Source organism: Agelaius phoeniceus, chromosome 16 (assembly GCF_051311805.1).
Source record: "Agelaius phoeniceus isolate bAgePho1 chromosome 16, bAgePho1.hap1, whole genome shotgun sequence".
Taxonomy (NCBI): Eukaryota; Metazoa; Chordata; class Aves; order Passeriformes; family Icteridae; genus Agelaius; species Agelaius phoeniceus.
In genome coordinates, this window is record NC_135280.1 from 5,014,320 (window position 1) to 5,039,866 (window position 25,547).

At 50.9% G+C, this 25,547-nt stretch overlaps 1 protein-coding gene across 2 annotated transcripts in view; it reads right to left on the minus strand.

Annotated features, from left to right (window-relative positions):
- Nucleotides 1-9,127: 9,127 nt before the first annotated feature.
- ELFN1 (extracellular leucine rich repeat and fibronectin type III domain containing 1) overlaps nucleotides 9,128-25,547 on the minus strand; it is a 104,723-nt gene continuing 88,303 nt past the window's right edge. For both annotated transcript variants that reach the window (XM_077186808.1, XM_054643661.2), the window contains exon 4: nucleotides 9,128-12,731. In XM_077186808.1, coding sequence (XP_077042923.1) covers nucleotides 9,902-12,292 — 2,391 coding nt within the window. In that variant the 5' untranslated portion in view covers nucleotides 12,293-12,731 and the 3' untranslated portion in view covers nucleotides 9,128-9,901. The remainder of the gene's footprint in view (nucleotides 12,732-25,547) is intronic.

The following is a 25,547-nucleotide window of genomic DNA, read 5'->3' on the forward strand; positions in this document are numbered from 1 at the left end:
CCTGCATGTCCATGGTGGGGAGGTTGGAACTAGGTTATATTTGACATTCCTTGGAACCCAAACCTTTTTATGGTTCTATAGAACCCTCCCAAATCAATCCCTTCTCAGACTGGAAAGCAGAGTGGGAACATTACGCTTCCTGGGGCCCTACAAAGAACAGAGCACAGCTTTGAGTCAGTGCCTGAATATTGCTAAAAAGTGGCAAAAAATAAATAAATCAGGCATTCATTTTGCTTCAGCAGGTGGTGTGCAGCGTTCCCCTCGTAACGCTTTGGTGGCGTGCGTCGCTAATTATTTTTGGGGTGGAATTTGCTGTGCACAGCGCACGGGGTTCGTTAGGCAGAGATGGCTTTGAAGTGGCGCTCGGAATTAATGCTGGCATATGCAAATGTTCCTTGTGCCACGGAAATCTGCCCATAAATGATGCGTGAGGTCCAGGGAGAGAGATGCTGGCTTTGTTTGCACACACCCTGTGGGCCTCCTTATGCCAGGAGCAGGCAGAGGAGCATTGGCAGAGCCTCCACAGCCCCTGTAGCTGACGCCTGGCTCGACGTGAGCGTTTCACAGGAGTTAACAGGGAGCCTTTAGCGCACCACATCCCAAATTTCCTCCTGTCAGAAGGGTGTTTAAGCAACCCACCAAGGCTGCTGCTGTCTCAGTGATTTCCCTGGGTCCCCCAGATGATGAGGAGGGCACGTCCTGCACTGTAGATCAGGGAGGTCCTGACCCAAATAACTCCCTCAAGCAAAAGCTGCCAGTCTCCCACCCCATCCACCCATGGACAGGTGCCCTGCAGATTCCATATCCCTGCTCATGTGGGCACAGGGGCCGTTCCTGGGCAGCAGACTCCAAGGGCTGGAACTGTTGGAAGCCTGGTCCCCATCCATGGCATGCTCTCCAGACAAACTCCCTGTCACAGGTCTGGTCTGGACAAACTCAAGGTGGAAGGAAGGAAGGAAGGAAGGAAGGAAGGAAGGAAGGAAGGAAGGGGGGAGGGAGGGAGGGAGGGAGGGAGGGAGGGAGGAAGGAAGGAAGGAAGGAAGGAAGGAAGGAAGGAAGGAAGGAAGGAAGGAAGGAAGGAAGGAAGGAAGGAAGGAAGGAAGGAAGGAAGGAAGGAAGGAAGGAAGGAAGGAAGGAAGGAAGGAAGGAAGGAAGGAAGGAAGGAAGGAAGGAAGGAAGGAAGGAAGGAAGGAAGGAAGGAAGGAAGGAAGGAAGGAAGGAAGGAAGGAAGGAAGGAAGGAAGGAAGGAAGGAAGGAAGGAAGGAAGGAAGGAAGGAAGGAAGGAAGGAAGGAAGGAAGGAAGGAAGGAAGGAAGGAAGGAAGGAAGGAAGGAAGGAAGGAAGGAAGGAAGGAAGGAAGGAAGGAAGGAAGGAGCTGAGCACGAAGCTGTGACCAAGCGCTGGGAGGATTTTGCATTTTCCTACTTCCAACTGTTTATTTACCAACATGCTGGAGAGCAGCAATCACTTCCTCATGCCTTATTGAGAAGCTCAGCTGTGAAATAACTAAATGAACAGTCCAAAGGCTTTTTATTAGCCTTTGGACTGAGCAGAGGAGCAATGAGTTGATGGCTGACCAGTTTTTGAAGATGCCAAGCACATTACAAGTGCTAAGTACTATTTTTTTTCTGCAATGCTTTATTTTTCCCTCTGAACACTCATTTTAAATAACCCTTTCAATTACATTATCTGGTTTCATGCATTCTGCTCAGATTAAACACAGTGCCACTTACAATTCACCCACCTCAGTGGCTTCCATGTCTCTGCAAGTCTCATCCTAACCTTTGCCTCTCAAGCTTGGGTAGAAACAGCCTTTGTTCTGGGTCCAGAATCTGCCCCAGCTCTGCTTTGGCTTCTTAAACTCAAATGCATCCACATCACTTTCTGTCAGGCACTGCAGCCTCTGGTTCCTTGCTCTTGCATGCTGCTTTTCTTTCCTAATAAGAGAACATCTTGCATCCTTCCCATTTCCTTCCAGCTAAATTAGCTCCCTGGATAAGCTGTCTCCTCCCACTTGCTGGCATCTTGTGATGTTTTGGTTTATTATTCTTCTTCTTTGTGAGGGCTCTGTGCTGTGCTTCCAGCAGATCTCTCTCCTCAGACCTGGATCTCCACCCGTGTGCGTCTGTGGCTTTGCAGACAAGGGGGACTGGCTCAGCCTTCACACCAGTGGGTGAATCCATCTCCTCCCAGCTTCAGAGATGGATGGACCAATCCTTCCCAGCCCCAGGTGGGCTCTTCTGGGTGTGCTGTTCTCCAAGGCCACCCTGGGCCAGGGACTTCTCGGTCACCTCAGCCAGAAGAGCCTCACAACTGTATCCAAAAGTGTTTCCTCATCTCAGGTGGTTTCTGGAGCTCCCAGCTCTGCTCCAACACCTCCATCTCTGCTTCTCCACTCCTGACAGCTCTGCTGGGACATGTCTGGTCTTCAGGACCCAAGTGTGAGATGGGAGGAGATCAGAAGCCAGCCCACCCCTCCTGTCCTCCCTGGCTGTGAGCTCTGCCAGGGAAATACCAGGTCTGGAGAGGCCTGGCACCTGCCCTCCTGCCTTTCCATACCCACAGCCCTGGTGCCTGCAGTGCTCTTTTAGGAGCTGTGGCCACCCTGCAAGGCTGGAGGCAGCTGTGGAGCAGCTCAGGGCTTGTCAGCTGTCAGCTCATGAAGGGTTTGTCATTCCTGGGACTGCTGTGCTCCTGCCTGGGATTTCCTAGGCAGAGATGTGTGTGTGCAACCTCTGTGGTGGGTGGGAGTGTTGTTACAGCCAGAATGATCTGAGGATATAAGTGAGATAAGGTTTGTATGGAGGGGTAATAAATTGCAGCACCTGAGATGGCTGGGGAAAAAACCCAACTGGGTTTGTGCACACAAGCTCTTTATCAGCCTAAGCTGAGCTGGACACGTGAGGCTGCTTCAGCTGCATGGTGGCAGATGGTTTGTGCCCATGGCCACTTTTCCAGGGGCTTGTTGGCTCTGCCAGCCCCTTGGAGCCACTCCCAAGAGCTGCTCTGCTGCCACTCTTCCAATCTCACTGCAACACAAATCCCAGGTGGGGCAGGAGGGAACTTCTGGGACAAGCAGACTTTAAGCTCCAGCTTTGGGAAATGGAAACCTTTGTGTCTAGGCTCCAAATGTGGTGGAGCAAGATTAATTAATTTAGCTGCATCACATGAAGAGTGCCAGTGTTTACTTGTGAGAGCACAGAGGAGCTTTAGCAGTACCCAGAGAGGCCTCCTGCATCTGGATGGGCTGGGAGCTCTTGATTGCCAGGCAGGAGATGCCCAAGGAGAGCTCTGCTGCATAAAAGCAATGCTGAGAGAGAGGAACAGATTCAAGAGGCCCCCAGCAGAGAGGAGCTGCAGGCACCACACACAAACTGAGGCATTCCATCAGATTTCTGCAGAGCAGGTGAAGCCAGCCAGGGGATGGAGGAGCCTGTCAAGGCTGGGATGAGCCGGACTGGAGGGCTGCTAGGAAAGGAAATGAGGTGGGAGGAAATGTGGATGCTGTGTGTGGGGCTGATTGCTTCCTTTCACAGCTGAAAACACTGAGGAATATGATGGACCCAGAGCAGAGCCCAGGAGATGAGCAAGACAATGCAGGGGACAACACTCACAGATCTTAATGGATGAGACAGACCAGGAGAGAGCTCATTAGAAAAGGGCACTGCACGGTGAAGGGAGGACAGGATGTAAGCCGTGTGAAAACTGATAAAAGACAGAAATGGAAATCTTTTTGTCCCAAAGAAAGCAAGGATGGAGTGCATTAATGAGCTCTTTAATGGCAAGGCAAGTAAAGGTGAGCAGCAAATGGCTATTGCCAGACAGCTGAGCTGTGAAAAAACAGATGTTGGTGGGATGTGAGAAGGGATCTAGCTCGTACAGGAACAACAGCACAAGCCTGTGATTAACATTCCCTCTGAATTATTGAAAAGGCACTCACACAAACTTGGAGACTTGGCAGGCTCCTCTGGTTACTCTGCAGGGACAGGGAGTTTGCACAGGGATGGATACAGCCATGTTCACATCCAATTTGAACCAAAGGAAAGAGCAGCAAAACTAAAGTAAAAACTGACATCCTGCTTGGCTACTCCCCACGTGATGAAATCCACATCCCTGGTACTTCTGTGTCTTCTTATCCCTTGCACAGAAGAAACTGAGTCCAGAAAACTGCCTTCACTCTGGATCAAATGGTTTCCCTCCATTAAGTTCTGGGGAAAAGTGGTAAATGAACAAAACTCTCAAGGCAGTATTTGTATATTCTCTACCACCCTTCTGGTGGTGCTGGTGAGCTGGCTGAGAGGGGTAAAACAGAAGCAGCGACACAGAGGAGATGCAAAAAATTGGAGCCTAAGTGAATTCAGGTGAAGCCAAATTCGCTGCTCCAAGCCAAGGAGTTGGGTTGGTTTCTCCAGCAGCACTGGCCATGCCCACCAGCACCTTCACCATCTTCAGTGCCTTGGGCCCTGCTGGCATCAGGGGTTGGAGGTGAAGGAAATGAAATGTGCTATATTCCTCTCTCTGGAGATCAATGTAATCTCAGAACACTTACCCAGAAAAACTGCCCCAGGGCCCATGGTGGAAAGTGAGGAAAATGGGAGAGAGGAGCTGGAGGAGAGGCTGGGGCACCTCTGAAGTCCACACCTGCCTGGCCATGGCAGTGCTGCATTTAAGGTAGGATTGATGCTTTCCCCAAATAAACCCTTCATCCCCACGAGTCCATCCCCTCCCCTCTCTGCTCTGTCCCCATCCTGTGTCCGTGTGCATTCACGGGCTCACAGCTCCAAGCTTTGGGGGGTGTCACTGTCCCCACAGGGCCCTGCAGAGGAGAGGGACACGCTGTGCACCCAGGAGGAGCCGAACCCAAGGTGAGCAGGGCCCAAAACGTGCAGCAGGGCTCTGCTGGGTGCTGGTGTTGGTCCTCCCCCTGACGAGCACTCACAGATGCAAATAAATTCTGACTTGGGCTCCCAAATTCCTGCTCTGCTGGCTGTGCTAAAAATATCCCAATGCAGTGTGTGCTGGCTTCAATCACCCCCATCGATCCGCGCTCCTGGCTCCGCTCCAGCCTCTCCACATCCATCCCATCCCATCCTATCCCTCCGCTTCCTCCCCGGGCCTCTCCTCTCCCAAAGCACAAGGCCAGCTGCAGCACACTGTCCCCCACCCTGCTGCCCCCCTCTCCTGCTGGGGAGCTGAGTTATTGCTGCACAGCTCGGCTGCCAGGGCTGGGTGCAGCTCCCGACCCTGCAGAGCCACCGGGAGGAGTTTGGGGCCCTCGGTTCACCAGGACCCAGCCCTGACTGAGGGAAGGACTGACCTCAGAAATGGGCAGAGGGGAGTTGGCTGAGCTTGCTGGGAGTGAGGGACAGGCAGGAGCTGGCTGGGCTCTGCTCTGCCTCTGGCTGTGCAGCGGCCCTGGGCATCACCCAGGTGTGGATGCATGGGCAGATCCATGAGCATCAGTGGGGCTGGGAGAGGCACGGCTCCCTGGCAGCCCCAGGAAGCACTGCAGGTCACTGCAGGCCTGGTTTGAGCAGAGCCAATGAAGCCTGGCTGTTGTCTGGTCAGGGTGGTGCATGGAGCACCTTCCCTTCTTGGGGCCCCTTTGCACAGACCCCTCCCATGGGATCTGCACCTGGTTTCATGGCAAACTCAGCTGAAGGCATCAGGAGGCTCAAATGCTGGGCAGGGAGGGGGCAGTTCACACTTCCAACACCCACCAGCTCTGGAGGCAGCCCCCAGCTCCCCTCTCAAGTGCTTTGCTGTCCTGCTGCTCCCTGCTCTGTCTGTGAACGTGGCCCTTGCCACAGGCCATGCTTTGGAACAGATGGACACACCCCATGTGCACACCAGGGCTGGCAGGTGCCCTCAGGAATCCTGGCCTTAAATGGTGCATGTCTGTATAATGGGATGTTTCTGTCCTAATTTACAGGTTTTTAAATAATATCCAGGCTCAAGATGCCACACAGGCTTTGTACCACATGGCAGGTGCTTTTCTGACTCTGGGCCATGGTGAGGGCTGAGCCATGGGTAATGTGGGCTTGGGTTTACCCTCCAACCAGAGGCTGTCCTTGCTGGGGTGCTGGGGCAGGGATCAGAGGAAGGATTTTTAGTGCTGCCTTGGTTTTGCCCTTGAAGACAGGTTGTTGAGACAACAGCAGTTCTGTGGGCACAGAAAGGGCATCAGGAGAATGCATTTCCACGTGGCCCCAGGGCTATGGCTGTACTGCAGGGAACTGTGATTTTTGTTCCCCTTGGCTCCCCTCCTCTTCACTGCAACATGCCTTTCCTGTACCCTCTCCTTTCAGCTTGGTGGGGAGCCCTCTTCCTTTGGATGAGTTTGGGGCAGCAGGAGCAGCCTGGCTGCACAAGGTATCACCTCTCTTTGCAGAAGCAGCTTGAGAGCTTTGGTGGTTGAACAGGAGGCAAAACAAAGAACAAAAACAGCCAGCAGGTCACAGGTGATGAAATCCCTGCTCTGTCCCCAGACGGGTCTGTAAAGCAGCTGCCTTGGAGGGATGGAAGCTGCTGTGGACAGAGCTCCCCAGCTCCTGTGCAGAGCCAGCCCTGGGGCTCATCCATGGGGTGGTGGCCCTGGGGACAGTGGAACCTCTTCCCTTTTCTTGTCTGGCTTTTTTCAGAGCTCATTTTATGGCATCTCCTGCCAAGGGATGTGGAGCGTGGCTGCCAGGGCTGCACCTTGCTGTGGAGGGAGGGCAAGGGGCTGGAAGGTGCTCAGCAGCCCAGGAGCCATCTGAGACCTGCGGTGAGGCCCCACCAACAATGGGGTACTGGGCGATGCCTTAGAGATGCCTTGGAGGTAGAAGGGCCTAGAGTTTTTCTAATTCTCCTTTTTTCCAGTTGCAGACCGTTTGCATGTGGGAAGTGTTTAATTTAGAAAGGCCAGCACTGCTGTATCACATTCCTGTCGGTCTCTGTTGGTTTATCACCAGTGAAATCCTGGTGTGAAAACAGAATCAGGCTTTGATTTCATCTGGCCCTGCTGTTTTACACCACTAACAGCTTTGCATTTCGATAGCAGCTTTTATTCTAGGAGCTAAATGGGCTTCACAGACAGCCAATTAATTAATTGAGCCTCCCCAGCCAGCCTGTGCCCTCAATGCCACAAGGAAGCATTTCCAGAGGAGGAAACAGAGGCAGAGAAGCAAAATTATTGGCCCCAGCTAAAGAGCTGAGCTGGCTGCTGCCTCCACAGTGATGCCTCACCCTGCACTGGCTGGGCCATTGCTCCCAGTCCCGTGGAGATGGTCCTGGACCCTTTTCCAGACTGGTGTGGGAATGGTCTCAATGCAGAGATCAGCTGAGGGGGTTCTTTGGGTGTCTGTCAGTGACTGTCAGCACTGGAGCATCTGAGCCCAAATGAACTCAGGAGCTGCCATCACCTTGGACCACCCCAGCCTCTTGATAATGAATCCTGTGAGACCATGAAACAGTGTTAGGAGGCCCCACCACCGTTTCCATCATCCATCCTTGCTGAACAACTCTTATTTCTCCTGGCTGGGACCTTGAGCAACATGACTTAGTGGGTGGCATCCCCACCCATGGCTGGGGAGCTGGAACTAAATGATGATAACTTTTTATTTTATAATCCTGGATGACTTTTAAGGTTCCTATCAACCCAAACCATTCTGCAGTCCTGTGAGGAGGCACTCAGGCTTTGCAAGGAAAGGCTGTTCCAGCTGAAAGGTTTGCTTTGGTCCAGGTGCTGGAGCTGAGATCTGGGCAGGGATCTGCCATGAGGCACTCAACAAGAGAGGGGTGAGCCCCAACTCCCCTCGGGGTCCTGTTCACTGCCTGGTGAGCAGACACAGCCCCGGGAAGCTCCGTGCTGTGGGCAGGAGCTGGAGGAAGAGTGAATGCATTCCTGGAGAAATTACCTGCCTTTTATTATGAAATCCTGCTAATGGTTTGTTGTCTACACAAATAACCATGGGGAATGAACTCGTGCACTTCCCAGCCTGCTCTGTGTCTTCCTGGCTCAGCTCCTTTCTGAACAAACATAACCTTTTGCAAGAATACCTGTCAAAATCACTCTGAAATATTGAAATAACAGGATGGGATATGGTTTGCTCCTGGGCCCTAGCGCTCATCCATCAGGACTTAGGATGTCCATCCAAAGCGACTTGTGAGCAGGATGCAAGGGAAAAAACTCCGGCAAGCAGCAGGGCCTCAGAGGGCTGCATTTGGGGAGCTTAGCACCTCACCTCACTGTGCTGGCTCCCTGGGCTCCCACACACCCACCTGGGAGCAGGGCAGCTCTCTGACCCTCACTTTTTGCACTCTTTGTTGGTCATGGGTGGGTGTGACTCAGCTGGTGCTGATCAGGACAAAGTAGTGTCCTTTGGCCTGGAAGTGCCTTCATGGTCTCAACACCTCCCCTCTCACCTCACGTGAGTATTTTAGAGATGGGTCAAAAAGCTGTGGAGTCTTGGAACAGTGTTGGGCAGCAATGGTGGAGGGGCACGTGGCTGCTTGGCTGGACCCATGGACACAAAGCCATCCCCTTCCCCTCCAGTCTCAGAGTGCCAGGGGCTGGTCAGGGGCTCCCCAGGGTGCCTCAGTATGGGGCAGGCTGTAAATGCTGAGTGTCTTTACCTCAAAAACAAAATCACCCCTCCCTTCTCTCCTTCTCCACAGAGCAGCAAGAGGCTTTGTGCTCTAACCCATCACTGGCTCCCCATCCTGAAAGTGGGGGGATAATCCACCCTTCAGAGGCTGGTCCCAAGGGCCACCACTGCCCAGACACATCTGTTTAGGGGCAGAGACCAATAACTTCTGATTTGCAGGAGAAACCCCATTGCATGGTGGCACCTGCTCAGCCAAGAGCCCTTCACTTCTCATCCCCTTCCCAGTTCCTCCCACCTGGAATAAGGTGAGGGATTCTATTTTCCTGGGTGTGAGCCTTTTTTCTTCAATGCACTTGGAAGTGATGAGCACTTGGACACAGACAATTGGTGGAAGAAATCAAAACAAAACACTTAGAAATCCAAACACTCCCCCCTCCAAAAGATATCCCATCAACCAACCAACCAACCAACAAAAAAGTCCTTCAAATAAAACTCCATCTCTTTCTCTAAAATCCATGATTAAAACCTGGTACAAACAGGTGAATATAGAGATATATATATATATATTTTTTTTTAGTAGATGTAGTATTGTTTTTTTCTCCTCTCTCTCTCTCATTATACAGCAAACATTGCAAATATAGAAATTTTCTCTGTACAATTAACGACTTCGGTTTACAATGCAATGTGTGGTAAAACCTCTTAGTGAGTGAAAATGTGAACGGGCCTTCAACCGGGTAAAAGTCTAAACTGGAAGACTCCGTTTGCAAAAACAGCCCAAAAGATGGAGCTCCTTCTGGTCTCTTTTTGGTTTTTGTTGCTGTTTTTGTCGCTGTTGATTTTGGAAGGGAAGGAAGGAAGAACACAAACTGTTCACAAAGAATCCACAAAATCACGGAATAGGGACTCATGCAATGCAATATTGGAAAACGCCAGACCTCAGCTCTCTGCCCGCTCTTTCATTTTCATTTTATATTCAATTTTTTCTTTTTTCGTATATTTTTTTAAAAAATCAAAATGAAACAAAACTTTTTTTTGTTTTTTTTCCCACTCCACAGTTTGTTTGTTTGCAAAGTTTGTGTTCAAATTTGGTGCATGTCTCACCAACGTGAGGACATTTTAATATCTCACTGTATATATTATATAGAATATTTATAGATTTTTTCATTATTTGTTCTCTCTTTTAATTTTTTTTATCGACTCTTTTTTTTTTTTTTTTTAATTTTTATTTTGTTTCAAAGACAGTCTGAATAAAAATAGCTGCTGCGGATTTCTTTTGGTCCAGTTAGTGTGTTAAGTCACGAGTTGTGTGAGGACTCAGGACTTTTGCTGGGCAGAGACGCCCTTCCAGTAGTCTAAGATGTCGTGGAGATCCTCGTCTTTGGCAAACTGGACCTTTTTGCGTAGGGCGTGGCCGGCTGCCATGTACTCCTCCTCGTCTTTGTGCCGCTTGCGGTTGAGTTTGAAGCGCTCCCAGATGCTGTGCGAGGGTTTGCAGGTGTACTCTGGGCTGGAGGTGTAGCTCAGGTTGTGGTACTGAGGCGAGAGCTGGGAGTAGGCCAGGTCTCTGGGGCGAGGGCGGGTCAGAGGCTCCAGGATGGAGGGCTTGCGCCCGCCCATGCTGTCGTGCTGCTCCCCCGGGTGCGAGCTGGGGTACGAGTGCCGGTGCTCGCTGTACTGGCGGATCTTCTCCGCCTCTGCCCGCAGGATGGCCGCGGCCGGCGTCACAGTGAGGATGGTGTCGGTGGTGGGGGAAGTCTTCTCGATGTATTTGGCTTCGGATTTGTGGCCCGATCCCTCGGAGCGGTAGGACCTGGGGCTCCGTATGGAGCCGCTGGAAGAGGTGCTGGAGCGTTTGGGGGCCGCCTCCATGCTGTGGTGTCGCTGGAGAGGGTGGTTGTAGCTTTCCTTGTAGACGGGGGAAAGGAATCCATGCTTGCTGGGGATCTGCTCTGACAAGAGCACCAGCTGAGGCTCCACCGTGGAGACCGCCCCCGACTTCACCCCTTGGAAGGAGGTGGACTCGGATTTCAAGGCATCGATGCAGTTGTTGATGATCTGGTTCACCTTGTCCACCTCCTTGGCAATGGTGGAGATCTCAGCCACAGAGCCCTGGGTGTCTGGCGGCAGGGACAGCTCACAGTCTCTCCTCTCAGGCTGCTCACCTGTCCTCACCTCCATGTAGTTGCCCTTGGTGGCCTTGGGGGTCTCGCTGCTCTCAATCAGCTTGTACTGCTCAACCTCGCCAGCAGAAGGTAGGTAGGGGATGCGGGTCACTGTCTCCCCACCCAGTATCTGTCCCTGGGACAGCTGGGTGATGCTGGTGGTCTCCATTTCTGGCCCATACTTCAGCTCAATGATGGTCTTCTTCATGCTGCCGGCAGCCTTTTTGTGCTTCTCCTCCTGCTGGCGCCTCTTCCGGAGGCAGTAATACACCACACCCAGGACAATCACCATGCCAAAGAGACAGCCCAGGATTGTCATGATGTAATGGGTGGCAGTGGAAGGGGTGGGCACCGGCTCCTTGCGGTTGGGTCTGGTGGGGGTGATGGTGACGCAGGTGTGGTTGTACTTGGAGTACTGGTGAACAGAGACTACACAGTAGGTGTAATCTCTTTGTGCTACTAGGTTGCTCACGGTGATGTTCTCCTCCTTCTTCCTGAGCTTGGTGATCATGGAGGAGAAGCCGTTTTCGAACTGGGAGAGGATGTACATCTTGCTGAAGGGGTAGGGGATCTGCACGGTGAGGACGGCCGAGTTGTGGTTGAGGTGCTTCACCTGGATGTTGGGGCGCACCTCGGTCTCACCGATGGGCGTGAACAGGGAGAACTGCGGCGTCGTGCCGTCGCCGGAGGAGCACTCCTCCTCGGAGCAGGGGCTTTCGGAGGGCACCGTGGTCACCTGGTACCTGGGGGGGATAAAACGAGGGATCACAGTGTAGGAGCCACCAGTGCAAAGGGAAGAGAGCATGCTCAGAGCATTGCGGTAGCCAGTCCGGCCTTGGCCTAACAAGTAGTAGCCCATGTAGTCGGGCGGGGAGTCGCACTGCATCCGGTCGTAGGTGCGTGTCATGTTGGTGAAAGCCTCCAGCCATTGCAGGAAGCCCAGCAGCTCGCAGGAGCAGTAGAAGGGGTTACTGTAGAGTTCACAGACAGAGAGCTTGTTTAGGCCCCGAAAAGTGTTGCTGTCCAGTCTCTGGATCCTGTTCATGGACAGGTCAATGTTCACTATGTTGGGGCACTCCCAGAAGGCATTGGGGGTGACGGTCTCGATGAGGTTGGCCTGGAGATAGAGGTACTCCAGCTTCCCCAGGCCCCGGAGGATGCCCTCGGTGAGGTTCCTCAGTCGGTTGTAACCCAGCTGCAGCACCTGGAGGTTGAACTGTCCTGAAAAGGCACCGTCCTCGATGTAGGAGATCTCGTTCTTCGTCAGGTTGAGGTATGTCAGGTTGCCGAAGCGGCTGAGCGAGGCGTACTGCACGCTCTTGATCTTGTTGTCGTTCAGCCGCAAGTCCACGATGGTGCTGTTGATCTGCTGGGGGATGGACTCGTAGGGGGGCTGGTTTTGGCTGCAGATGGCCAACCAGACGAAGCCCTTGTCCCCCTCGATGAGCCAGCAGTCTGCCCGCACCCCGCCGGCGTGCAGGAGGGACACGGCCGCCACGCACATGCAGAGGGCTGACGTCGCGGCCCACCGGCGACCTGCCATCTGGAAGGGCAGCACGGAGAAGGGCTCCTGGTCTGCTGGAAGCGGGGAACAGGACAGGGGCTGGGAAGGTGTGGGCTAGTGCTCCTTGGGCAGCTTTGCTTGCCTCTCCCTTCTCCTCATGGCTCAGAGACGGGAGGGAAGCGTCCGTGGAGGAAGCAAACCTCGGTGCCCGCGGTACTCGGCAGCCAGCAGCCAGGGGCTGCTACCAAGGCCTTGGTGGCTGAGGCTGGCCCCACATCACCAAGCCTCTGGCATCTCGAGGAGGGACTCATGAAGTTAAGCGCCTGTGCAGAGGAGTTGTTCAGGCTTAGAGACAAGCCTTCCTCTCGTTTTTTATAGTACTTCTCCTCGTTTTCTTTTTGCTGCACATCGTGGCGCTGGTCCCCATCTCCCTGTGCCTCTGTGTGTCTGGCTGTCCCCGCTGGGTCCCCCAGCTCACCTGCTCAAAACAAGACACAAGCACAAATTAAGCACAAAGGAAAGACAGTCAGCAGCCAGAGGTGTTGGAGATCCATCCAACTCCCCTCTTAGTTAGGCACTCGCCTTCTCATTCTGGCAACCACCTTTCGAGGAGCCTTTGGTTTATTTGGCTGCCACCAGCACTGTTTGGCAGCACAAGGAGAGGTGGTCACTGACCATTGAGGTCACCCTCTGAGCCCTTGTCCAGCATCACTTTTTTGGCAGTTGAGAGACCAACACACATCCAGCGCACCGTTTGTCTGACCTATTTAGGTGTCTACCTGAGGAGGAGAGGAGTGATGCCCCAGAAGTGTCTGTTCCTCTCTGCTGAGAGCAGATGAAGTCTAGACAACTGGCTCTGATGTAGATTTGATGCTGCAGAGTTTTGCTAAGGGGAATCCTGACTGTCTCATGTGCTGGTGTGTGCAGCAGCAGTGCCCACACAAGGGGTGCTGGTCGGGGACACTGTGTCTCTCTGCCTGCACTGCCATGTGGCATCTGGGATACAGCCCAGCATCAAATGTTTGTCCTGTTTCTGGGAACCTTTGCAAAACCCACTGGTGTGATTGTGAACCACCCAGTGCCCTTGTCCCTGCTTGTTGGGGGCTTGCTGCTTTTCTCCAAGGCTTTCCCTCCCAAGTGAAATGATGCAGAGGTGTGGAAAACCAGCAAATATTCAGTGCCATGACAAGAGCATTTGCAGAGGATGGGACAAGACCTTGCCTCCCCAGCCAGAAACAGCTGGTTGAAGACCAGGAAAGGTCTTCAGCAGACCCAAACCAGGGGGACTTCCAGCAGCCTCACTCCCCACAGAGAAACTCATTTCTGGCTCGCATTTTCCATTCTTTCCCCTTAAATTTTTGACTAAGCATAAATTTCCATGGACAGCTCTTACTTCTTTTTCTGATTTCTTAGGGAAGCAGGAAGGCAAAAGTGGAGAGGTGGGTGGGAAATGCATGAGCACCAGCATCTCCTGGGTCATTCTTTTCCACAAGATATTGAAAACATCATCTGTGGATATCTCCACTGCCAAATGGAACTCTAGGCAGTGAGATGTTGTAGCAGAGATGGAGTTGCCCAGAAATTGAGAGAAATCATCATGGCCTATCTAGAAAAATCCTTCTCTGAACTTTTTTGGGAACAGGAGCCCTGTTTGTCTCTCTTGTCCAAGGGCAGACTGTAGAAGCCAGGGAAGGCACCACCAGCACTCCTTGGAAACATGGCTGGTAAGAACTGCAGGTTTCTTGGGAAGTTGTGAAGGAGATAGGGCCACATCTTACATCCAAATTTTCTTTCATTAAATCTGAAAAATAGTATAAACCCAAAATCAGTTTTCCAGACCATTTTACAGTGCCCAGGCTGGACTGTTCTTGGGGCTACACACATGAAAATTGTGTGGGGCTGATTGTTTGGAGGCAGATGTATACTCTGACCCTTGTCCCAAAGAAACCAGGTTCTTTTCCAGCACAATAGCAGCAGGAAAGGAGAGCATATTTCACTGCAGAGACCCCTGTCCACCATTCAGTTTATACCTTGGTAAACAGGCCAGTAATAATGAGCAGTAAAACAGTTTATTTGGTTGGATTGTGACCAGTGAGTCTGCTCCCTGGTGACAATTGTGTTTCCATTACATGAATGCCAAGACCTTCTCTCACATCCGCTCTCTGCTTTGAGACTTTCCAGCCACCTTTTCCTCCGTGTGCTCTCACTGCCCTGAGATGCTCTGGCAATACCTGCAAGTCCATTTTAACACAGCTGAGTCCTCAGAGCCAGCAAGGAAGGGAAGTGGGACTGTGCTCCCTGGCAGATTGCAGGTGAGTGCCCCCCCTTGCCACCCCCACAGAGACACAGGCTGCAGTGCCAGACTGAAACACGTCTGCTGCTGCATCCCTCTGGTGTTAGACAACTCAATTAACCTCTCTGCACTCCAGCCTCCTCTCTGGTACTGTGAGATAATGATAGCACTTCATGGGGTGGGGGGAGACTGAAGCAAAGTGCCCTGAGCTCCTCCTGTTGGGGTGCAAATCCCAGCACACCCACTGTGTTGCAGGTGGAGACTTTCTCTCTAGGTGTGCCAGCTCTCCTCTGCCACAGAGAGCAGCCTCGTGTCCAGCTCCCCCTGCATCCTGTGGGGATCTGCATTGTTCCTAAGGGTGTGGGATGAGGGTATTCCTGGCCTGCAGAGCCACAAGCAATGGCTTATAGTGTCCCTTTGGGGTGGCACTTCCGTGTTCCAGCATCTCCCTGTTCTCCTCCAAGGACTTGTGGATTCCTGCAGGCAGGGGAAGCCCTGCCAAACGCAGCACAGGCAGCAGGAAGGGATGAACATGGCATATTCTCTTCAGCAAATATCTATTCTGTCCCCTCTATCTCCCATTGTGACCCAACCACTCTGTCTGGACAAACCTGTGTTTGGGAAGGCTCTGCAGAGCCAAACCAGCCTTTTCCTCACACAGGAAATGTGTGCAGTGGGATCATTCATGAGCAAGGAGCAGAGACAGACTCCCCACGGATCTTGCCAGGCTCATCCCCCATAACCTTCCCCAATGGCACCCTTGTGCTTCCCTCATCTAATTGGAGGTGTTGGGGATGAAGAAGAGCAGCAGTAAATGACTCAAACACATTCAGTAAGTCTCTCACTGTATGTTTTCTCTTATTTCCCATACATTGCCTATCAACCAGGTCCTTCCCAACAACAGAAAGGAAAAATGCCATTTTATCAGCAGCCTGAGTTTAATTTCAGCTCATTAAAGCAAGCAATTTGCTGGTTTATTTGCTTTACAAAGTGTGAATAAAATGACAGTATTAAGGAGATGTGAGAGAGGAAAGAGGGGCTAATCTCCCTTTTTATTAGATTCTCGGGACATGACTGGTGAGTGGAGAAGTGGCTCTTGTTGCTTTGCACAAAAGGCATAATTGTTCATCTTGCTGGCTCCTGAGAGCCTCCATCCCAGCCCGTGGTGGCTGTGGGTGTGTGCCCAAACACCAGCACCAAGTATCCTGCAAGGATCTAGTGCTTTAACTCTCCTGCCTGCCTGATTCACCTTTGCCCAGTTGTCCTGAGTTTATTCTCCTGGTAACACAATTGCACATCACTTTTTCCAGTCCTCTGAACCCCCACAGAGCTGAGAAAACCTGGGAATAAACCAGCAAAACTCTCTCATCAAAAGCAACCGGGAAAGTGGCAATTTGTGGGTTTCTTTTGCTGCTGGAGAATGAAGCAAAAGGTGGGAATGAAGCGAGTGTGGAATAACAATAGAAATGTTTTGGAATGATGGGTTTGATCTCAGTCAGAACACCTTGGAGTGTGGCACCACGGTGACAATGACAACAGGCCATATCCATGACAAGGCCATATCCATGACAAGGCCATGGTAGCCACCCAGGAAATTCCTGCACCATTCCTGCACAGTTCCCTGGGCCCTGAAGACTCTGCTGCAATTCCCTTTCCTTCCTCTCTCAGGAGGCAGAATGGTTTGACCAGTATCTCTGTTGGGGCCCAGATCCATGCTTGTCCCTGCTAATCCTCAGCCCTGGCTGTGATATGCTCCCCTCCTACCCATCTCTGCTTCTCCAGCCCTGGTCCCTGTCAGCAACCCAGCAGCAAAGAGGGAATTTTGGCTGGAATTTGGCTGCCCTGATGAGCAGCAGCATCCTTATCCTGGCTGAAAACCCACAGCAAGGGAGGTGGAAAGAAAAGGGAAAAGCTGGAGCTTCAAAAACCAGTGCAAGCTGAATGGGAAGTTTTTGCTTCCATTTCCCAACTAATGGCATCTTGGAAAATTAAACCAGAGCAGCAGCTGCAAGGAAGCAAACAAAGCAGCTGTGGGGGCTGGGAAGAGAGCTGGCACTCAGTTCCTAATTTTGTTATTCTACTGAATGAGTTATTTCAAACTGTGGATTACATTTACTGAGGGAACACAAGATTACGCATGCGTGTGTGTGTGTGTGTACACACAGCAGTGCTCCTCTCCTTGGCATTTCTGCATCTCCACAACTTCCTTTTCCCTAGCTGCTCCATCTCCAGCCTCTCTTGGATCCCCTTTCACAGCTACTTGGGCTGCTTTATCAAAAAATTATCCCCACTACAAAGAGAGACAGAGGAAAATGGGAGTGCTACATTACAAACATGAGTGCTTGGTCACTCAAAAAGAAGGGGAGAGAAAATTTGGCTAACAAAAACCAGATTTTGAAGTGAACCTTGGTTCTTCATTATGTGTAAGATAATCTGGAGAGCTCCAAGATGGCAGATGAAATCTTTAATAGTGATGAAATCACCTGTAAATAGCTAATGTCCATCCTGTATATGTCAGGTGGGGAAAGGAGGCTTCCAGGCAGATTTTCCCTCATTCATACTCTGGTCTCTGCTCCATGACTCCTGCTGGGTGATGTTGGTCAGAATCAAAACCTCCCTGGATCACAAAAATGCTCAGGCCTGTAAAATTCAAGTTCATTTTATATCCAGACATCCTGGTCCCTTCACTGACAGGGCTTAGGCAGCATTTTGTGCTTCCCAACCTTATTCCCAAATGCCTCACAGTGTCAGATAATAGAGTTCTCCAGTCAATTCTACTCTCTCTCCTGCTATTATTTATTATTTAAGAAAAACAGGCAAGGGAGAAGAGATATATTTTCCACTGAGGTTTGAGGAGAGATTAAGAAGGAATGAAGCAGAGAGGTGAAGGGGAGGCTGAGAGAGAAGTGCCCAGCATTGCATCCAGGATAGCTTTTACTGGGACTCTGGGAGGCCACAGAATGTATGACAAGTATCCAGGTGGGAGGGATGGCAAAGAGATAACTTTTCTGGGAGACACTGGGAGAAAAAAGAGAAATGACATGCTTGGTCTCTATACAGGGACATCAGCATTATCAGTATGTCAACACTCTGTATGGTGTTGGGGCCAACCTCTCCTTGGCTTATTCCTATTTTAACCTTGATTGGAAAATTTATGATCTTTAGTGGAAGCTGATATTCAATCCCATTTAGTTTAGCAGTAAACTTTGTGTCTGAGGGGAGCTCTAGTTCAAATCCACTGTGCCTCCCTCCCAAAGCCAGGATGAGGCCAGAGCTGCAGCCTGGCAATGGCCAGAACAAACCTTCTCTGCACAAACATTTTTAAGAACCCTTTTTTCTATGGCAAGATAAATTCTGGTTTAAAAATGACAACATTTTCAAGACAAACTGTAGGGATTTCAGAAAATAAGACTATTCTGCTGTTACTCAGCTGCAGCCTGAAATCATTTACATCCATCTCATGCTGCTTGGTTTCCAGGGTCTGTTGAGATGACAACCCCATCTCATGCTGCTGTAGGCTGCTGAGCAGAAGCCTCTGCTGAGTTTAAGTAAATGCATAAATGATCTTCTTGGTGAACAACCTCTTAAGCCCAGCTGGGCTACCTGTGCATTAAACCAGCCTTCCAAAACATCAGCACGAGCTGCACTGGAACATCAGCTCCAGCCCCTGACAGAGCAGCTGAGCCCTCAAGGAGCTGAGAAATGTGATGAGAGAGACAGAGTTAGGGGAAGGTGAAGAGGAAAAACATTTTAGGGAATGTAGAGAAGTAAGAGCTCTGATCAGGCACCACTCTAGCAATAAGAAAGATGTGTTTCCATGGGAGAAAGCCTCTCTAGTACTTTCTTGATGGGATTTCTCCTTAGAAATAATCAGTCTGAATCACAGCTTCATTATGGGATGGTTATGCTGATGGCAGGCCGGGGAAAAGCAGAGGTCTGGTGTGGAAGCAAGAGTCCCCTTTTCCCCTGTAAACAGTGCTGAAGATCAAAGGATGTTTTTCCAGCACCATGCCATGGAGGGAGCCAGCCCCATGCTGGGAAGTGGAGCTGCTGGTGTTCCTCAGCAGAGACAACCTGAGCTGAGCCTTGTCTCCCCTGCATAGTCATCCTCACTCAGATCTTTGCTGCTGTTTGGAAAAGGGCTTTACTGCTTCCATTCATTAATTTATTTTTGCAGGAAGCCTGCATAACCCTTTGCCTCTCAGATGGGAAAACCCACTTTTACACAGGGGAAAATCTGGTGATGGATCTGTGAAATGGTGAGTTGCTAGAAATTATTTTTAGAGGTGCAAGTGTCTTTTTCATTCTGGTATTTTTATGGTTATATTTGTAGAACACTTCCCCCTCTGTCCTGCCCTTCCCCTGTGAAGGGGACTCCGTGCAACATCACAGTTTCTAGGCAGGCTGTAATGCTGAGTGCTGAGAGATGGACAAGAGAACACACAGCTCATGAAGGACTTCATGATCTGTGATGTCTGGGTAGGCAGAACAGAATTCACCCTTCCATCAGCACGTGTCCTGCACACAGGAATTGTTATGTCTGTTCTGTAAGCAAACACCTCTGCTGACCTCTCACCCTGGAAGCTGGTCCTGCTTTTCTGGTTGGAGACTTTCAGATGTCTCTTCCAATCCAGGTTATCATTGTGATTTCAATGTTCCTCTGGAGCTGAGAAGCACAGCTTAAGGCTGGACCCTCTGGCTATCCACTTTCTGAAGGGGAGTTCTGCCCAGATTTTGCTATATCTGGCAAGCCCCAGTGCCCTACAAGCCTAATTTTAGCTCAGTGCTGCAGGCTGGCTTCTTGTCATGGGCCAGGAGAAGGTTAATGATCATCTGGGCAGCCCTCCAAAACCAATCTAATGTTTATTCAGGATAACAGCATTGCAGAGGAAACCAAGCATGACCACCTTGCACGCAGAGCTTCCCCATCACAGCCCTGCTCCTGCAGGTGGCTCTGCTGGAGCAGCTCACCTGTGTCCCCTCTGGGAGGAGACCCTTCCCTAGGTCAGCTCAGGTCCTCATCAACATTTCCAACCCTGCCCTCCTAACCCAAACAGATGCTGTGTTTCTACAGAAATACAGTTTACCAGGCTGTGGGTCTGATGTTTCAGCAGCGGAAATATGCACTCACCGTTTTATTTTTTATTTTTTTTAATAGGACACTCCTCATGGGTCAGACAGCCAGGCTACAAAAAAATATCCATTTATTTGGATATCTGGGAGGTGGGCCAGTGGTCCCAGCCTGGTGGTGGGATGTTGTGACCTGGATAGAAGTGAGAGGATGAGGGGCTGGTGCAGATTAGCACATGAGGAGGCACAGGGATGTGAGACAGCAGGGACTGCACCTTCTGGCAGAGGGCAGAGTCCACAAGATGGCTGTGTGCATTCATTCACCTCAGCTGCTCTTTAATGGCTTAATTTCAGCCATGAATTACAGCCATTTCTTCCCACCAGCAGAGCCCCTGCAGTTATTCCATCGTGCCTTTGACACAACGTGAAAGGATGTGCAACAGGTCCATCCCAAGAATACCCTGCACCTGCAGGGAGCTGAGGACACTGATTTCTTGGGGCTCTCCTAGGCCCCATGAAAGGACTGGGTATAAGCTGGAAAGCCTGAAGGCCTGAGATGTGCTGTGCTAAGGGAAATATTCTATTCAGCAATAAGTACTCACAGACATACATGGCCCAGGAGGAATCTTGATGCTTCCCTTGGGGTGCAGGAAAAATTGTACAGATAGAAAAAGGAGTTTTCTGAGGCAGCCCTGAGATGCTGGTACTGGCTTCACCACTAACAGTCCCAAAAGAGCTGGTTCTCACTGCCTTCCCAGGAGTGCTGGGAGGCACTGTGAGAGCATCTCTTTAGCAGTGTCCCTGGAGAACATTGGGAATGTGCCTCCTGCTACCTGAGATGGTCAGGGAGAGGGCTGGACAGCCAGATGGCCACATGTGTTTGGAGCTGATATTAATGTCTCATTTGATTATGTTTACAGCATGATTAAAAGGCTCCTAGACTCCTGAGCAGGTTTCTTTATTATGCTAAATCTAAAGAGAACACAGATACCCCACAGTGGGCTTGGCTGGTTAAACATGGTGCCAGGCAGTGTGTTTCTCTCAGGAGAAACCTGATTTCCCACTGGAGCATGCCCATGCACTGGTGGGAACAAGCAAAACCCATCTCTGCCCACAGAGGACACTCAGCTACAGGCATGAGGCACCACTGGGTTTCCTTTTTCCAGCATGCCTAAAGCTCAACCAAACAGCCTTCTACCTAAAAGTGTGTGGCCAGATGCAGAGAAGCCTGTAAAAATGGGTTGTGCACATGCTAGACTACAAAATAAACTGGGTTTTTATCTGGGCACATTCCAAACATGGTGGGAAAGCAGCAGTAGGAGCTGCTGTGTGTTAGCACACAAAGCCCCTGCTCTGCATCCTGGCTGCCCCTCAGCCAGGTCTGTGGCCACTCTCTGAGCCTCTGTGTTTCCCTGCTTGTCCAGAAGATATGGAGAGTGGAAAGAAACTTTGAAGTCCAGGAGAACAGAAGCAGGGAGCTGTGCCAGAGTTTGGATTGCCTGTCCTTTCCCCAAACATTTCCTGTGGAGGTTACCCAAGCTGAAAAAGCAAGTGAACCCAAAACACCTACCCTCTTTGGAGGATTGGAGTTTATTGTTAATAATCTACTGCTAAAGGGTAACATCTGTTTTGGACAAACTGTAATGAGATTTAAACCCCAGGTGGAGGGAGGACTTCACAGTAATAAATGACTTTCTGTATGTCTAAATAGTTTTAATTTTTTTTCTGGCAGAAATAGCTGCTTTTCACCTCAGGCTTCTTTTTGCCAGCTCTTTTTGTTTAATGATTGCTATTAATTTCCAGGGTGGCAGATGGATTCTAGGCTGGTGTAGTCTGAAATGAGGAAAAACAGCCCATGAAGGTGTGAGCTTGCCATGAATGTGTGCACAGGTCACACACGCTGCTGCGATGCCATGTGTGGGAGTTTGCTTCCCAGGGGAACAATTGCTTCTTGCTCTTCCCCACTGGGATGTTTGAGCATCTCTCAGTCATAAAGGAAGGTAAATTAACATTTCTGGTCACTGCTCGTAGCTCTGCTTGTTTAGACCTTCATTTAATAAAGCTGCTGATTTCAGCAAGGGTTCGGGAGGGATTCAAACCAGCACCAAGTGCTTGGCTAAATCCAAGTGAAGTGAGCTGGAGAGCAGCACGTGGTCCCCAGAACATGGAAAGGAGCTCCCTGCCCACGGCTGGATGCTGCCAGGTGATGGGGATTCCTCCTTGAGCATGAAATAGACATTTTTCAGTGCTTTTCCTGTGCTATTTGTATTTACTTTTTTTTAATAGTGTGGGATTTCCCAAACAAACAATCATTCTCCACCCTCCAGCTGTGGTAGTAAATATCTGATGCTGAACCCAGCACACCCTGCCAAGCTCACAGTGCCCAAAGGAGGACTTTATCCTCTCTGCTACCACCTCCTCCTCAAGGAGCCTACAGAACTCATCCCAATTAGTGCCACAGAGTGCTGGGGTGCCCTCCTTTGTCTTCCCCTCCTGTGGAGCATCTCTGCACTTGGCTCAGGGGGCAGGACACAAGGGTGGCCAGGTGAAAAGCTGGATCTAGGAAGCAAGGCTGATGATGGAGCACCACATGGCAGCACCCTGCGGACAGACAGCTGTCCTGAGACCAGAGCCTGGCAGAGGACATGGGAAGGAGGGAGGGATTTATTTGCCTGGGCCTGGGTGAGCTCCTGGGGATGGAGCAAAGGGGGTAGAGATAGAAAGTGCAGCATCTCAGGTGATGCAGATAATCGCCTTTAATCTCCTGCTCAAAATAACCCAAAGTCAAGTAAAGGAGGGATTACAGGGCCTAAGCCACTGTTATTGCTGGGGTGGAACAGACTTAGGTTGCCTCTGAAGGGCTCCTGAGGAAGAAGAGGAGCTGCAGCAAACAGTGCTGGAAATGCCTCCTGGTGAGGGTGACTGGGTGGGCTGGGGACCCTCCTGAGGCAGCCCAAGGGCATTTGGAGCTGCAGGGACAGCAGCTGAGGGCAGACTGAGGAGCCTACACAGGGACCTGGTCCCAGGGAAAGAGTGTCTCAGATGCCCAGTGGTCACCTTGTCATTGCTGATGGGTTTATTCTTAGTGCAGGATCCAAAGTGCTTTATAGCCATTAATTATCCTAATGGGGAAGCAGTGCCCGTGAAACCCATTTCACAGATGGGAAACAGAGCCCAGGAGGAGCTAAATGAGCTACCAGGTACTGGGGCAGGGCAGGAGAGGTGGCCAGGCCCTGCCCCCCCACCTCCCTCCCATTTTAAGGGGCCTTTCCTTGGATGTGTGCTCCCATCAGCTGTGAGGCTGAAGGCTCTTCCTGCCCTTTGCCAAAAAGCCACAGCCTGGCTGCTGTGCTGCTGCCAGGCAAAACTGAGCTGCAGAGCCTTATCCATCAGCTCCTGGTGATGCCTCTGAGATAGCAGCAGCACAGGGACTGTGTGAGGCAGGATTGCACTGGGGAGGGAGCAGAGTATGCTCATTTTAATGAGCCTGTCCCTGCCTAAAGGAGAGAGAAAGCGAGAGGCCAACCTGGTTTAATAAACTCTGGCATGCGGATTTAATCAGACGGATCATTGTTCCCCAGCACAGGGATGAATATATTAAAAAAATGATTCAAACTTTTCCCCTTTGTTTTTCATTTGTATTATGTGCTGTGGTGTGATAAAACATCCTGGGGCCAACTTGCAAGGCAATAAAAGAGAGAGTGGAGGAGAGGAAGACATTGATCCATGCGAGCGAGCACAAGCACAGTGGGAAGGAGGCTGCTGGCAGGCAGGGCTGGGAGAGAGGGGCTGCAGCATCCTCAGCCCCCACCAGAGCCCCAGGGAAGATGTGGCTATGGGGGCTGACCTGCTGGCAGCTCCCTTCCAGAGATCTGAGATGACTGAGAGCAGTTTGAGTCCAGTGCTGCCTTCAAGCATGAGGCTTCCATCTCACCACAAAAAGATCTGAGCACAAGAATATCCCCACACTCCTGCCCCAGGAGGGAAGGAGGGACAGTCCCCACCTTTCTACAGGGACTCCAGCACATGGATTGTGCTGGTGGTGTCTTTTGGAGTTAGGTGGCACTGAATGGTGCAACAGCACAAACTTTCCTCTGGACTCCCCCCTTCTCCTTACCAGGAGTTGTTCCATCACTGCCTCCACGTGCCAGGGGATCTGGGTGCTGCTCATTAATCTAGAGAACCAAATAGCTGTGGTTGCAAAGCTGCAAACTGCACAGCTGGAAGGCAAAGGCTGCTCCCTGTGTGAATGCCACACCCCTGTGCCTCTGACTGCCCCTGGGGACAGCAGGCACTGCTGGGAGGCACAGAAAGGTCCTGATCCAGCACAGCAAAGGCAAACTGGGTCTGCAGGCAGCCCAGGTGGGATTGTGTCAGTGTGTGCCTCAGCAGCACCTGGCTCTGGCCTTGCAAGGCTCTGGCTATGTGGGTGGGAATAAAGCCAGCTTAGACAAAATAGTCTTTTGTACTAAATCCTGGACAGACCACCTGGAGCTGTGGACAAGGACAGAGCTCAGGGGCCTCAAGATGCCTCCATGGAATTTACCTCCTTTGCCCTGCCCCAGCTCACTGTCCTTGGCTCAGGCTTAAATAACCCCCAGCCCTTGCTCTGCTCACCCTTCTGTGGCCCATCAGGCTGCTTGCCACCCTGAGACACAAAATTGGCTCTCCAAGGGTGGGACAGGGCACTCAGCTGGGTTTTTAACCTCTCCCCCTAGTACTAAAGCCAGAGTTGTCTAGCTGCACTAGAGAGCTCCCTGGCAGGTGACAGATGGGCATTTGGCTGAAGGCAGCCCAGAGGTGTTTTTGGGGGACTACAGGATCCCCTGCCAGAGCAAAGCTGTGCCTGACAGGTTTGACTGGCCCTAGGACAGAGATGGGGCTTGTGGTGAGAACCCAGGAATTACTTTTTGCATCCTTCCTTCAGGATGGATGACCACCAGGAGCTGCAGGGCCATGGTAATGCTTAGAGTAGGAGGAAAGGCATCTCTTCCCTTGGAAAAGATTTCTCTAAACTGTGCCATTGACCCATCTACTGAAGAGTCACTTATGGCCACTTGGTGTTAAGTATCACCAACTTTGGCTTGTAACACACCATTGTGCTGCTGCTTCATTGCTTCATCCATTACTGTCCATAAACACTAATAAATAATCCTATTTTCATTCCCCCCCTTGTTTAAGTGGTCATTAATTGTAGTTTATATGCTGTCTTTGTGTATTTGTGTACGATAGCTTCTTCATGATTCCTTGATTAACTGTGATTGATCGTGTATTTTAAAATCAATTAAAAGTTTCAACACTAAAAGGTAGAGTCTTTAGCAGTAATTCTCCAAGACATTGCCATTTATAATGGAGCTATGGTAGTGCTGGGATCCATTAGTGTGGCAGGCTGTGATCTTTATTTTCCACATTTATGCAAACAGGTAAGTGTGAGTGTGCACGTGGCTGTGCTGGGTGTGGGAAGGCAGGAAGAGGGTGTGGGAAAGAATCAGCTTCTCACAGGGTTGCTGCCTTTTGTGGGTGACCAGGAATCACCCACTCCCTTCCTTAAAGCAGTAATGGAAGGGCTGAGCCCCTGGGCCCCATCCTTTCCTTGCACTGTGTATTAATTTTCTAATTGTAAAGAGGTGCTGATACCCTCAGCTGAAGGGGGCACAAAGTGGGCTGGCTGTTCTTTGCAAAGCTGCTTTAGTGAATGCCCCTGTGCCCTGCTGGGGTGCAGGTGGGGGGCATGAGGGAGGATGGGGAGGGCTGGGAAGGTCTGTGTATATATATAGCATCTTTATAGCATCATATTATATAGCATCATATCATATCAGCACTGGATTATATCAGTGCTTAGCTCCTTGTATTGCTGTTCTGCTGGGGAAATGTGTGTCCAGCACCAGGGCTGGAGGAAGTGGGCTAAACACGATGCTGCCTTGTCCTGTA